At 35.6% G+C, this 15,924-nt stretch overlaps 1 protein-coding gene across 1 annotated transcript in view; it reads right to left on the minus strand.

Annotated features, from left to right (window-relative positions):
* The window catches only part of LOC107722024 (disks large-associated protein 1-like), an 82,301-nt gene that overhangs the window by 35,576 nt on the left and 30,801 nt on the right, over positions 1-15,924 (minus strand). The window contains exons 3-5 of the mRNA XM_016530252.1: positions 15,468-15,682; positions 12,454-12,634; positions 7,103-7,349 (exon numbers count right to left, since the gene is read on the minus strand). Coding sequence (XP_016385738.1) covers positions 7,103-7,349; positions 12,454-12,634; positions 15,468-15,682 — 643 coding nt within the window. The remainder of the gene's footprint in view (positions 1-7,102; positions 7,350-12,453; positions 12,635-15,467; positions 15,683-15,924) is intronic.

The following is a 15,924-nucleotide window of genomic DNA, read 5'->3' on the forward strand; positions in this document are numbered from 1 at the left end:
CAAAACTGGCGTTTGAATCATCAGTGGCAAATTCTTTAAATATGAAAACGTACTTACAGACTGTGAGTCAGAACTGCCGGCATTGTAGTCTACTCTTCCAGGATCAGGAAACAGTCCTCCATAAAATGTGCTGCACACATCTGAATATTTGGGTTGAAGTGTTCTGGAACAGTGTTGTAAATACAACTTAACCACTGATTTCTAGTGTGTCCTCTTTTGGAAGACCAAACAAAGTAGTTTCGCTTTCACAACGAAACACACAGCGTCACACACGGCGGGCTTGAGTGAGCGGAGGCCGGAAGGCTAGAGTGAGGAACGGCCAGCGGATTCGACAGAGCGTCCGGTGGGCTTGCAGCAACCACATGTGACGACCCCGGGCTGGACTCCGCTTCGTCCACGGTGAAAGCCGATCCGGCTATCCACAGCGTGAAGTGTATGTATTTCCTCAGTGACCAGCACGGATCAGCTCCAGGCATGACGAAGCGGATATCATCCTCTTTTGGAAGGCCAAACAAAGTAGTTTCGCTTTCACAACGAAACACAGCGCCTTCACGACATGGCGGCAGCAACAATACTACAGCGAGAATAAAAGTTACTCCTTCTTTCTTTGTGTGAACATTTGGGCGGTGTTATGCAAATCTTCGCACATCGTGACGTAGACATGTGGGGGCGTGTTAGAACGAGCCGTTTTAGGTAGGCGTGGTTGACTCTTAACTTTTATAAAGAATATCTCTTTGGATCTGAGACTTTAGTCTTTGCAACTTTACAGATCTTCTTTATGCACCAAGAGCTTGTAACACTCCAAAGACAAAGGAAAAATTTAAATCGCATCATATGACCCCTTTAATGTTAATTCCATCATACGTTATTAAAATGAGAAGTTGTATCTATTAATGTTAGTTAATAAACCTGAGCTAACATGGACTAACAAGGAACAGTTGTATTTTTATTAACAAACATTAACAAAGATTAATAAATACTGTAACATATGTATTGCTCATTGTTAGTTAATGTTAGTTAATGCATTAAATATAGTTAACAAATGGAACCTTATTTTAAAGCGTTACCAAACTGTTTGTGTTTACTGTGTTCCAGATAGGACTGAGCGATATGGTCAAGAATATTATCAAAAACTATTATATTTAAATATTTTTTTCCATGTATAATATCAATATTTATAGCAACATTAATTTCATACCATTCATGGGGAATGAAATGCATTCTACGTTTGTTAGACCTCAAGAATGAATATTTGTTTACAAGTAAACTCCAGAGAGCAAGCTATCTTTTAATTCAGAGCCCCATGAAATCCCTTTTGTTTTCTAAATTCTGTTTTCTAAATTAATATAAATGTATGTGTCCAATAAAGTTAATTAATAAACTTCAACAATTTAATCATCATTTTAAAATGTAATAAAATGAAAATATAACAATTCATTTAAAACAAGATTGCACGAAGGAAAAAAAATATCATGGTTGTGTGATTTTTGTTATAATAATAATAATAATAATAACCAATGTAATGTTTGTTAAAAAATAATAACAATAAAACTAATACAAATAATAATAACAAATACCTTTAATGTAATGTTTCAATAAACGGTATTTTTAACAACACAATCCTGATCATCAAGACTTTGATGTAGCACCCAGCCCTAGATCCAGACCAGAGTATGTGAGTGATTTTTTCACTCCAGAGAAGGTTTCTCTCACCAATGAAATGGAATATTTTCAACTAACTGGACAGATTTAGTCAAAAACGTACATTATTCAATATCAACGTCTTGTTTACAGAACTTTTTTGTGAGCATAAAAACAATATCACACTCGTGACAATTGTGTTGTACTGAATATCTATAACATGCAGATATACACAGAATAAACATATTTCAATCCAGAGATTTATGCTTTCAGCCAATGCTGGAGGTGGTTTTTCTCCGCTTGTTTTTTGACCTTTTAGCTCCCTGTGATCGATTTCTTCTGCGACAATAAGTCGATAATGTATGTATGTGTGTTTTTAGTCACAAAGCCTGAGGAAAAACATCAGGTGTGCTTGTGTTTCATTTAGTGTACATCTATATAAAGCATATTGGTTGTTTGTTTTCATTTTGCCTTCCGGTCATGTGTTCTGCCAATGACTCCTCATGAAGGCTGTTCACATTGACAGTGATTTAACCGCTGGAAGTTGGCAAGCTACTGTACTTTTTGTTCCATGTCAGCAATCCAGTACAACTGCTGGAGGTGGATCATGTGAGCACCGCTATTTAAACTCTCACATCACATCAGGATTCATTTGCATAATGCATCAAACCCAAATGTTGCATAGAAGTTGCTTAACGTTTCGTCACCAATGGTGTCATTCTTCCTTAAATCGCCAACTCTCTTTGAAAATGAAGGAATTCTCGTATTCTCTCTCCACTCTTCATTTTACAGGAGGAGAACATTACTTCTCTCACATATTAAATCTAACTGCCCAGCTAAACACTTCCACACAGTTTGTTTGGGTTAACTGATTAAGTCAATCAAATCTTTCCACAATCTAACTGGTTCACGCCATGCTTGTTCCACAAGCAATGGGCACTCACACGACAAGTGGCCTCCCTTGCACTATCTTGGCTAAATACCCTGTCCATGTATAATGGCCACCAATAATGGTCACAGACGGTCTGCAAATAGGCCTGAATGGGTCAATTAGATGCCAAATAATGGACTAAAACAGTTTTAACAAATCAAACCCAACTAAAACCACTTTCATATAAAGAGATGGTTTTTAGCAAACATTCAGCTCAGTCCAATAAAGTATCTTACTACTTTACCTGAGATGTTTGTGAGTCTTTGTTGACTCATGATCTGAAATAAATTAATAAGACTTTTAGTACTTTTAGTATTAAGACTTTTAGAAACAAACAAAAGAAACTGTGTGCATTAAATGAAAAAAAAAATGTGTATAAAAGAAATGTGTTACATGTGAAAGTTATTTTTAAAGCAATGTACAAAAATAAATAAAAATGCAAAAACTTTCATGAGACTTACTCTGATGACTTTAATGAGGTTAAATTGTTCAAAATTGAAGTACAGTTCAAAAGTTTGGGGTCAGTAAGATTTTTTAAAGGAATTAATACTGTTATTCAGCAAGGATTCATTAAATTGCTCAAAAGTGGCAGTAAAGACATCTATAGTTTACAAAACAATTTCAAATAAATGCTGTTCTTATGAACTCTCTATTAATCAAAAAATGAATCACAGTTCCCAGAAATATATTAGACAGCGCGACTGTTTACTTTTAAAAAATAATTAATTACTTATTACTAATTACATCATCAATATTGTATTTAAATTACTTTTATAATTACTGTCTAAAAAAAGTAACTTTAATTACTCAATAAGTAACTTAATCATTCGAATCGTTAATTACTTCATAAAATCCCTATAAACCTTGATGCATAGAAATGAAATTCTTAATTATTTCAGTTTGAGGTAAACATGGAATAGTTTAGCATTTTAGCTTTAAAACAACTGTAATACTTCAGCATTTTAATAAAAAATGTAACCTTCTTTAGTTAACAAACAGAATTACTCTGCAAAATATCCAAATAACAAAAAAGCTTAAGAAAAGTACATTTTTAAGTAACTTATATAAATGTGCCAGAAGAGAAAATTACTGGTGCATCTTGAGATAAAACAATGGAACTGACATATTTTAAGGTATGTCAGTGCAAGTTTCTTTCAGTTAAAACAGCTCAGAAATTAATTTAATCTGGGACTAGACTTCAGGATTGTCTGTGAAACCAGAGGTACATGTATGAAGCTGTAAGCATTAAACTTTTCAAAGCAATTAGTACCATATTTCATACACACTGACATACTGTACATGTATACAACATATCATAGCATATCATATTTCAGCATATTTTATTCTCTTTCACACATTTCAGTTTGGCAAGTTAAAAAAGAAAAGCACAACTAGTAAAATGCGTACAATTATGTAGCCTAAAACATAACACGTTAACTAATGTAAGAAATGATCTTCTCGCTGAATAAAGCCGCGTCAGATCGCGCTGTTCTTCTGAGGTAAATTCCGGCTTATTCCTCAAGTCTTCTTCCAAAAACAATGACAAGTAGATGAATCTTGATTTTTTTAAATCTATTTTTTGTATCTAGGTGACAAGGGCGTTTGCGCACAGGTATGGCTGCAGATAATGAGCTCAGACGGGAAAGACTGTTCCTCGCTTTAGTTTTATACGGATTACATAATCAGAGAATATTCATTTTCGATTTGAATTGGTTCATTTAAAAGTAGACACTTCAAGTTTTCTATAGACATATTTCTCACGTCTGTGTGTCAAGTATTCGCCGAGTTTCGGTTTGTTTTTGTGACGCGTTTCAGAAAGAAGTTCACGGAGATCAAAACAGCAGAAAGCGCACCCTGTTTTTGTTTTGTTTATTTTACAAAAGCACAATGTTTTGTTGTTATTGTCAGTGTACACAAATAAAAGTATACAATTTATAGATTCGATTGATTATAGTCTTATCTGTATCTGGGTATTTTAGGTCCTTTTCTCTCTTATCAGGAAAAACTGCAAGTGAACGCGCCGGCACGCAGAGGGTTAAATACGCTGCATTCAATTTTACCTCAAGACTTTAAATTTTGATTTCAAATTCAGTATTGATTTTAGAACTGCTGAAATTATTTACAGTATGTAACGCAAATACTTTATAAGTAACTGTAATTAAATTACCTAAAAATGAACAGTAATCCCTTACTTTACTTCTTTCAGTGGATAAGTAATTTAATTACAGTAACGTATTACACCCAACACTGTTGACAACCAACCAGTACTATAATATTTTTTAATGTTTATATTAACACTTTATATATTTATATATTTGTCAATAGTCCCAAGTGTAAGATACACGATTATATGGTCGATACAGTCGATAATTGAGCTTTTTTTTAATGCAGAAGTCATTCCCCAAATCCCAAACTCTCGTCTCTATCTATTATGTGTCTGTCTGTTTCCTCTCTCTCATTCTAATTTGTCTCAACAGCTCTTTCTCTTTCTCTCCAGCCTCCCTTCGTCCCACTTGTCTGTAAATGTTTTTAATTAGCTGACTACGACCCTGATGACAGTGTGATGAGGAGGAAGAATGAGACTCTCTAATCGCTGTAATTAAACAACATGCCGCACAAGAGAGAAGGAGGGAAGAGACCTTGGCTCTCTCTATTCATACAGATGAAGTGACCGAGAGAGTGAAAGATGCAAGGAAGAGAAAAATGGAATACTGTTGGGAGGGAAAGTGGGAAGACTGTACATTTTTCAATGGTACACTCTTAAAAATAAATGTTCCAAAAATGTTTTTCACAGCACTGCCATAGAAAAAATATATTTGGGTTCTGTAAAGAACCTTTCAGTGAGAAGTTCTTAAAATAAAATTTTTTTTCCTAGAGTGAAAAATATTTTCATAATCTAATGTTACGTCCAGAGACGCGTTCTTTATTGTTATGGGACATTACAAATGCTGTGTTTTCTTGCATTTGTGTTTCTCTCTCAGTTTTCCCTTTGGCTCCTCCTACTCAATCCATCTGGCAGGTAGCTGATTGATTGCCCCCAGCTGCGGCTGCTTACCAGTCAAGAGAGAGGCAGCACAAAAGCAGAGAAGAAACTTTTCCCCAAGAACTTTCCCAAGAGCATTGTTTTTGTCCTGCACAGTCCCCAGTTGGTTGTTGCAAATTACATTCTTGCTGTTGAACTATAGTTGCTTAACTTTCTACTCTTTGGTATTGTATTGCTTGTTTTGTTTTTTTTTATCTATTGTGGCGATTGTCTCCAACGTTTACATTTGCAGTTAAGTGTGTAGATTAATGTTATTTACCTTTATCAGTTTATGTCCAGTTTATTAGTTACTTTACTGATTGTTGGTTTGTTTGTTTATTTGGAAGCTGTAAGGAGGTGGGTGCCATTTTTGTTTAACTGTTTTCTCCTGTTTTGGGGCTAGGAAGGGAGTTAGTTTTTTTTTTTCTTTGGTAGATTATTTAGAGGTTTTACCTCAGTTCGATTACTTTGTTATTTTGGCCTTGCCCCCTCCTGAAGCCATTGCTTCCCTTTGAATTTTTATTTATTACAATACCTTTTCTCTGTTCCATGAACTGTAAATAAAATTCTTGATGCTAATTTGTTTGGTTGTGGTGAGGTGGCAGGGCTCAGACTAATGCTCTTTATTTAATTTATTTTTTAATGTCCTCCTATATCCCTAGACTCATGTGGGACGTAACACGTAAGATCTTTTTTTCCACTATAAAGAACCTTTTGTGCAATGGAAAGGTTCCATAGATGTTAAAGGATCTAAATGGAACCATCAATCCCAATAAAGAACCTTTATTTTTATAGCAGTAAGAATGTCTGTTATTTATAAAGCCATTTAAAATTCAATAGTTATATTCAACAGCTACAGTTGACTGTACCAACAGAATATATCTATATACTTTATATAAAGTTATGATTGGTCAATGACAAAAGATTTTTAAAATTAGGAATGATGCGGGAAAAAATTCTTTAAATGTCTAGTTTAAAAAACGTGCCAAGTTCTAAGAAATGCAATCTTCATTCTTTATATGAAATTATTAAAAATAATAAAGTTAACTTTTTTGGGGGGGTTTCACACGTGAGACTGCAGCCAGGGTCCTTCTAAACTATGAGTAAACGAGTAAAAATTATTATATATAATATATTTTCCAAACACCACAGATGTTTGTGCACATCCTAATCATTATTTTCAATAAATCAAAAAAAAAAAAAAAAAAGACTTGCCATTAGTATTTTTAAAAGAAAATATTATTCCAAACTACTTAACCCCCTTTTTTCTTTGTTACAAAATCAGGTGGTTATACCACCCGGACAGTTTTGACTTTATGCCTACAAAAAACATAAAAATAATTTTGAATATAGAAATGGAAAACTTTATCACAGAAAAGGTTCATTCAAGAGATTTTAAGTATGAATTACACTGCATTAAAAAAAATAAGGCATGTCACTGACCCTTAAACCCATTATTAAAACTACAATAATAGTAGTTGTTTTGCCAGGTTTTAAGGTGCTCGTACCTGTACTGTTCTGGATGGTTCTAACAGTAGTTGTATTTCGAGGTGGTGAGATGGCTTGACGTGTCGCTCTCTCCTCTTCTTCCTCCTGCGAGGAGCCCTTTTCAATGGCCCGCACGTAACTGTGGCTCCTCATGCGGAAGCATCCGGACCCCGGCAAATCCAGAGCATCCACAGCCTGAGACTCCATTTCACTGAACACACTCTCACACACGGCCTCGATCTGCCCGTTCACTTCCACCTCGCTCACCTGCAGAGGGAGACAACACATCACCACATACTGTCATATTACCCCTTTACCCTCCTGTCATGGGATAGTTGCATATTTTTAAACACTCCTGACTGAATGAGCAGCTTTCAAGATGTTAGCTCAAGGCTTACTAATGTACAATGACTTTAAATCATTGTATTAAGAAGGCAGAGGATTCTAGTGAGATCATAAGAAGTTCTGCAAAGCTCTACAAAAACACATTTGACTTTTCACGCTAAGTTTGGCCCTGGATTAAGGTGAGTTTTAACCCTAAGCAATATTTCATACATTTTGAAAGATGTATAGCATGACTTTTAGTCCTGAGTTATGAAAACCTGTTCAAGAATTGCAGTAGGCATACTAAAGGTATGGTATGGTATGATGACACCACGAAAGTTAACCAAAGATTAAAATGAATAATTTCTAATTTGAAAAACCTAAATGTTTTTATAATAGTCAGTCATTATAAAAAATTTATTCACTTTTAAAATGCAAAAGTATTTTAACATAATATATACGTTTGATTCATTCATTACTCCATTTTTATTTGTATATAATATAAATTGTATTATTTATATTGTTTTTTTAGATATACTTAGAATACAAAATTTTAAAACGTAAATAAAACAGCATGCATGAATAAATTATAAAACTTATATATTGTTATTATAATTTAACTAAATTAATATAATTATGTTAATATATGATTTAAAGTACAACAAAAAAAGTACTACACAGTGGATACCTGCATTCACAATCTAGGGTCCTTTGTTGCCATATTAACCTTTTTTTAGTGTTGGAAAAATGTCTTTTATTTCCAGAAATATGTTTAAACATCAAGCAAAAAATGTTACAAAACACAAAAGCAAAAAGCACAAAGAATAAAAAACACAAGTGTATCAGTGTTTAAGAGAGAAAAAAATGTGATGTTAAGGGTGATTTTTCTAAACTTTAACATAGATTTACTTCTAATCAACTTAATCACATTGTTTCAGCTTAAAATGTCATGACACCCTAAATACCAAAATGAGTAAACACCATAGTCGGAATTAGTAATAGGTTAAATATTGATGTAAGATCAATTGTTCGGGGATGTGCAAATGTGCAAATTGTGAATCCTGAGATGTCATTTGTCATGTAGGCTCAGTTTAACCCTCTAACAGCCAAGCTGCATCTTAAATAATAAGGGTTAAACACACTAATACAGGCAACAGGGGAAAAAAAGAGTGCAGAGGGGAGGAAATCTGTACAAGTGAAAGCAAAATCAGGTGTGGCTGCATCACTATTGCTCTTTCTATACTACAGCAGTGAAGCTGAAGAAGTGTGATTTAAGGTTGGAAAGGAAGTGGAAACCATGTTTTGAGAATTATGTGACTGGAGGACTAATAGTGAGTTGTGATTGGAGGATAGACAGCAGAGTGTTTGCCATTGGCTAAAGGAGACTACAGGGAGGCAGGCACTAAGATTTGCAAATCATCTAGTAGCAATAAAACCCCCAAAACCCATAGAGAAACACACCTACACCAACACATATGTATGCATGTACAAACATACAATGCCCACACATTCACTATACACATGAGGGACCAATGAATGTTGTTTTTTTTGGTGAGCAGACTGAGCTTTTTGTCACCAAAATGATTGATGTATCCTAAGGGAGCAGAAAGGACACACTTTCACACATATGCCTGAGGGCAGTGTCTTTTTTCGCGGGTGGGAGGAAGCAGCTCTCTAAAAGGTTAGGGCTGCTCTCTGTCTGAGTGAGCTGTCAGGCTCTGAACACTCACCTTAAAATTGTCCCGGTTTTATTCTCCTCCCCATTACACAGCTTACTATTGCAGCCATTAAACTAGTTCCATTTTGTTTTTAATGGCAAAGTGGTTATATTTATTTAAGTTTCTTTATTAAGGTAATTTAGGAAAACAAGTTTTTGTTTTTTAAAGTGATGACCAAGCGGCCAGCTGCAGACAGTGAGTTGATCACGTTTGATCAATTTAGCCTTCTCAAATCATCACTTGACTTGCCTACAATAAAATCCATAGATATAAAACACTTCAAGCATATCACAATGTTAGTTTAAACGTTTAACCTAGATAAATGTGCGCTGTCAGGTGCAAAGCCAAGTGTTTGTGTGGAGTGTGGAAGCTAAAGCGTGCTTAATGTATGCAGGGCCGTCCTTAGCTGACGCGGGGCCCGGTGCGAGGTAGGGAGTGGGGTCCCCCTCGGTCCGTTCACAATCGCGTTCCTTGGTCCCCCTCGGTCCGTTTGCGATTGCCTTCTGGGGGGGGTGTCCCCCTTGGTCCGTTCGCTGCGGGGTCCGGTGCGACTGCACCTGTTGCACTCCCCTAAGGACGGCCCTGAATGCATAGAGGCTATAGGCTACTTGCCTCATAGACATGAGAACACTAGTTTATTAATAAATAATTAAAATATCTCCTTACTATTTTCCCGACACATTCATAGTCATTAATACTTTTGCTGGTGCTTTGCGGCAAGATTTATGCCTATGCTTGCGCGCGAATAGATTAGCTAGCCTATATATATCAAAAGGCTCATTATGGTTTAATATATGTTTAAGTAATTCAATTAATATAAACGAGCGATCAGTCGAATAATGGCTGAAATGAACGACTCGAAAAATCTTTAGTCGGGGCAGCCGTAGTTTTAATCTAGTCCTCTTTTCTTCTATAACTCTTCCAGCTGCGCTGAAGGCACACTCGTTGCTATGCTGCTGGCAGGGACACTAAACACCGTGCGAGCCGGTCTCGACAGTCGCGGACACGGTAGCATGGTCTTGTGTTGTTTCTACCAGCGCAGCGCATCTTTTCCATCACCTTAACTGATGAAAGTCTAAAATATAAAAAGAAGGAGACGCCTAAAACAGGCCCGATGCCCGGCCCACATGTGAGCTATATTATGTGAAAATTGGCCCAAAGCCCGGCTATAGGGGGCGTAAATAAGTCGTGCCCCATCGGGCTTGGGCTGAAATGCAGAGCTCTACAACAGCCCATTCTGACAGAGGAGAAGTTAAATTCTTTTGCTAGCATGTACTTGTTGGTGATGGGGAAAATATACTTTTGAGTAGTTTATTAGTAAGTCAGCAGTATTGGGACAAACTATTACATCATAAAACTGCATCTTGACACCACATATCCTTTTGTTGCACACAATCAACTGCGTCTGAAATTGCATAGTGAGTCGGTACTACATTTGATAAAGCACTTACTTTGTGACCGTTAAAAAGTTATGTTCTGCAATATTATGAATGAAATTTCCCGGATGTACTACATTCTTCATGTGTCATGTGAGTTACGGCATCAGTTGCATCACTTATTGATTACAGATGATTATTAATCATGTAAACCCTTTTACTTCAACCCCTCTACTTACACATAACTGCCATTTTTGTAGTTTAAAAAATTAGTTTGTAGTTCTAAACAAATCTGTGTCCACCGTTAGAGTGTGCATGTATCTGTAATTCAAAATTTCACCGGAAATAGAAAAAACATCTGGGTACCTTTGAGATATTCATTTCAACATACTACAATTTTGGGGAAACACTATTTCTGAATAATAAATAGGGCGGATTGCATGTGAATTGGGATGCAGAAAGGAACTGTGTTTGGATATTTCTGTAAGCATCTAGCCAACTCTTGCACTGTCTGATATGGTAATCATCTTGGACTTGTACTGACATCTAGGTGTTTGGAGGCAGCATTACACAAAAATGCCAGTTTTAGTTACATATGACATTGTAGAAATGGTCTATTTGCAGTTAGTCATGATTAATTTATTCTGAGTAAAAGTGTGCAATAACAAGAGGGTAACAGAGATAAAGTGAGTAGTATACAGCTAGTCATGTGATCTCAAAATGGTGGCCTCCCTAAGGCGACCCTCTCCCATGTAAATGAAACAGCTGTAAATAGGCTACTGAAATGACTATAGTTTTTGATATGACTGAAAAATTATGAGTGAACAAGTTTTGGGGGGTACATTTTTTTAATGAGGAAAATGTGTAAAAGTGAACTTTTAAGTTTATATATTTAAAACAGCTGTGGCAGCTAAAAAGTATACTTTGATAAGGTACAATAAGGTATGCGTACAGTGCATGAGGCATAAATTTCATCAAGGTAACAAGCACATACTGTATGTGCAATGCCAATTTATTTTTAACCGCGTGAACTACTCAACTCGCACATGCACCTTGAATTTTATTGTTGCACTGATTAATTTGTCCAAAAGGTGGCAACACTGAGCCAATGTTTCACAGCAAAAAATAAATAAAAAATTATTAATAATAAAAAAAGAAAATAATAAATAACACCAACAAACTACTAGAATAATGGAATAATGCCAACAAACGACTATAATTAATATAATTAATTGAATCTGAATAACAGTAACAAACTACTAGGATAATGGAATAACACCAACAACCACTAGAGTCAGCAACAATAACAGACACCCATGTTAACGAACGATTGTGTGAGTTGGATAAGAGATACTCATGGCTCTAATTTGAACGAGTACAAAAATATTTTCATCAGTCATAACTTCTAGAGGGAAAAAGCACATAAAATGGACAAAGATTAAACTTTTTAGTGTGCATGTATCGACCGCCTATGTACGCTCATGCTATCAAATGGCATTGTGTTCAGCTGTATACGTTCACTATTAATTGTGTCAAAACTGAAGTATACTTGGGGCTTTAGCCTTATTGTCAAGAAGTACACTAACTAGGGCACCTTTAACACAGTATTCACAAACATACAATTTGCGATGCCAATCCTAATCATCCATACCATACTGATAGTACGCAAATTAAACTTCTGAATAATGCATGGATCAAAAGATGATAATGAGATGATTCTATGAGATGACCAATGGAATTGAACAAAAATTGAGTACTTGAGCAAAAATATAGCTTCTTTTCGTTTGCATGTTTTCCTCCCCTTTGCAAACCTTCTTGAAGGCTGACGTTGAGGAAGGCTCTGGTTGGAAATCACCTTTAGGATCTGATCCAGGCCCAGTTGTTGTTTCCCACTGGTGTAAGATCAGTATCTTAATGGTGATTTCCACCAGAGAACGAGGGGCGATGACCAACCTGGCTGATGGTGCTCATGGCCCTCATGTAGCTCTCGTTTCGGGAGCGAAATTTGGGTGAGGCCAGCAGACCTGCCGGGTCCAGACTGTCCAAACTGCGGTTGATTGAAACCTCACTCACCGCTCGCAGGTAACTGTGACTCCGGATCTGCAGCTTGGGGGAATGGGACTCCGTACTGATCCTGCAAACAGAAAGAGAGCGAGAACAGGTGTACATTTAATGAGGGATGAGAATGAAATGAGAGTTGAGGTTACTCCTGTAACACACTCATTCATCATGTTCCTTTGTTTTCCTCCAACAGAGATCTCACACTCATTACTGTTGACCTAAAAACAACTCGACCTGTTTATGTGTGTGCGTGTGTGTTTTAGTGTACTCTTCATATATCTGAGACCAATGTAAACATGAACTCCTCACAATTAGTACTAGCATTCAACTGTTTGTGTTTACATGTGGATGGACAATCAGGTCCTTGAAATATGAACACAGAAACATATTAAAGCGCACAAACACACATTCTATCCCTTCCAGGTCGAGTCAATCTTAATTATGGATGTGGCTCTTAAAATAGTATGCAGTTACAGCTAGAAAAAAAAACACACATTAGTCATTCTTCACTGGAGTGAGGAATGTAGAGAGAGAGAAAGAGAGAGGGAGTAAAAGAAAAACAAAGAGGGAAGACTGCAGGAAAAGTACACAAATAGATTTAGAGGAAGACGACAGTGAATGAAATAAATTAAAGCAGCAAATTATGAAAAAACAACAACATAGTAGAAGTTCGCTGAGGTGTACTATGAGAAGGAAAGCATACAATTATATATTGTGGAAAAAATAGGACAATGCTCATTTATTCTCATTATATGCTGTTATTTCAGGAGCTGAGCTTTTTACAGAGACAGTTTTCACATGTTTTATGTTGTAGATAAATTATTTATACATGTAATACATTGAAACTATTTAAGCATGTTTCAATTGTTTAAAGCAAAAACATTGTAGTTGATTTTAATATAAATAATGATTTTCAAACTGTTTTGGTTAAAGTTTGGTCTGTTGCAGTATGACATCATCAACTAAAATTTTATAACTAATCATATAAAATAAATTAATATTAAATATTAGCCACACGTGTCTTGACAAAAAATTTACTAAAAAAAGCTGTAAAAAATAAAAATTATAGATAGCTTATGGCTCAGGTTCCACATCTGTGGAATTGTTTTGCAGAAATAAGGGAAATATCTGTTTATAATGAGCACAGGCCTCAGGGGATTGCATATTTATTACATAACGCAAAAAATTTTTCTCTCTCCGTGTATACATGTGGTTATTTAAATACACATGAGTGTATGTCTACTGTATTACTGTGTGTCTGAACAGAAAGTGTGTTTATGGTTCAAAGGTTTAGATATTTCCACTTTTATTAGGTATTATTTATCAGCACAGTTTCATGTATGTGTGTGTACAGGAGTATATGCGTATTTGAATGTGTGTGTCCATTTCTGAGTTAAAGGCACAATGCTCTGATTATAAATATTCTATGCTGCAGCACTTCCTGTCAAGCAGAAAAAGATAAAGAGCACATCACAGGGACCCTTACGCAGTGTTCGCCATTCCTTACACACTGAGAAGGGAATATCTGAAGAGTTCAAAATGCATTCATTTGGAACGGCATCACTTTATTCATGCACATTAGGAGTTTGATGACATCATATGGTAAATTAAATATATAATATGAATTATAATGTTTCCATATAAAAACATATATACTACATCCTAGTGTAATTCGATAAAATGTAAATAATACAAAATATTTAAATTTTGTTAAATTAATTGTATTTAAAAAAATAATATGCTCTATTTATTTGAGTAAAAATACAGTAAAACAGTTATAACAATTTCAAATAATTTTCTATTTAAATATATTTTAAAATGAAATTTATTTCTGTGATGGCAAAGCTGAATTCTCAGCAGCTTTTATTCCAGTCTTCAATGTTACATGATTCTTCAGAAATGATTCTAGTATGCTGATTTGGTGCTCAAGAAATATTTATAATTTTATAATCATGTTAAAAAAATTTTTTTTTTAATACATTTGGAAATTGTGATACATTTTTTCACAGTCCTTTAATGAATAGAAAAGTTCGGAAGAACAGTATTTATTTGAAATAGAAATCTTTTGTAGCATGATAAATGACATAAATGTGCACCCTTGCTGAATAAAAAGTATTAATTTCTTTAAAAACAAGGGTGTATAATTACACTGCACTGATGTTGTCACAGCGATGATGTTCGCATTATACAAATGCTGTTTGCAAACTTTACACACCAAAGCTCGCTTTCACACAGAGAACCAAAAGTGAGTGTTGATTCTCTTTATAATGCAAATTAGTTCGCTCTCTGTGGGATCCTAAAAGTGACTCACTTCATTGTATATATTCTAAGTAGGATATGTTGCCACTGTATAGTAGTACACGGCTATAATAGCAATATGCATGTGAGGTTTTAACATAAATACTAAAGATCAGTTCTTTCATTAAAAAAGACCCACTTTTAGACGATATAACAGTGTGCAACTGAAAAAATGAAAGGACTTGGAAGGAACTTTAAAGGCACAGGAAAATTGAAATGACTTTGTTCTGTTTAATTTTTAATAAAGAGGAGAGTGAAAGGTTTGCACTGTAGTATTTTATACACTGTATACACTGCACTGTATTTTATATGAAATTGCACAGAGTGTGTGTATGCATTTGTGTGTGAACAGAGGTGGGTTTAAGGATGGGACTACACCGTCTCCAGAGACCCATCCCAACAGCACTTAGAGATGCGGAGTGGGTGGAATGCCTGTAAAATACCATGTTTAAAATGACCCCAGAGAAGATGACGGCTCATTGAAATTGCAGACGGATCGGCAGGTCTATGCACGTACACACCAGACGTACACATACAGCACATGTATTTAATTTCCCATGTGATTTCACGGCAGCAAAATACACAAGCTAATACTTTTCCAGACTCACTTGAGTGTGGTCATCTCGGTGAGGGAGGGCTGGGTGGCTTTCAGATAGCTGGCTCTCCGGGCCTGGACTTTCGGTGACGGTTTAGGGCTGCAGTCCGAGTCTCCGCTGTCCTCCTCTGCCATAGCCTTGATGTAGCTGCCGCTCCTCATCCTCCTGCACGGGATCTCGTCATCCTGACCCACAGACGAGAAGCCACCCCACTCATCCTGAGGAACCTGCAGAGAGTGAGAGAATGTTAGCTTCTCATAAACACCTGATCTGCCTCCAACAATTAATAATAACGACATAATAATAATAACGATAAAGCAATAAAGCAGTTCATGATGTAGACAGATACTAGAGAATTAATTTGATAATAAATTAAATAAAATGATTAGATAATATAATGTAATTATTAATATGTTTATATATAAATGTGGTTGCAGTGTTTAAGTATTATATATTATTATTTATGAAT

Source organism: Sinocyclocheilus rhinocerous, unplaced genomic scaffold, assembly GCF_001515625.1.
Source record: "Sinocyclocheilus rhinocerous isolate Xijiao unplaced genomic scaffold, SAMN03320098_v1.1 scaffold754, whole genome shotgun sequence".
Classification (NCBI taxonomy): Eukaryota; Metazoa; Chordata; class Actinopteri; order Cypriniformes; family Cyprinidae; genus Sinocyclocheilus; species Sinocyclocheilus rhinocerous.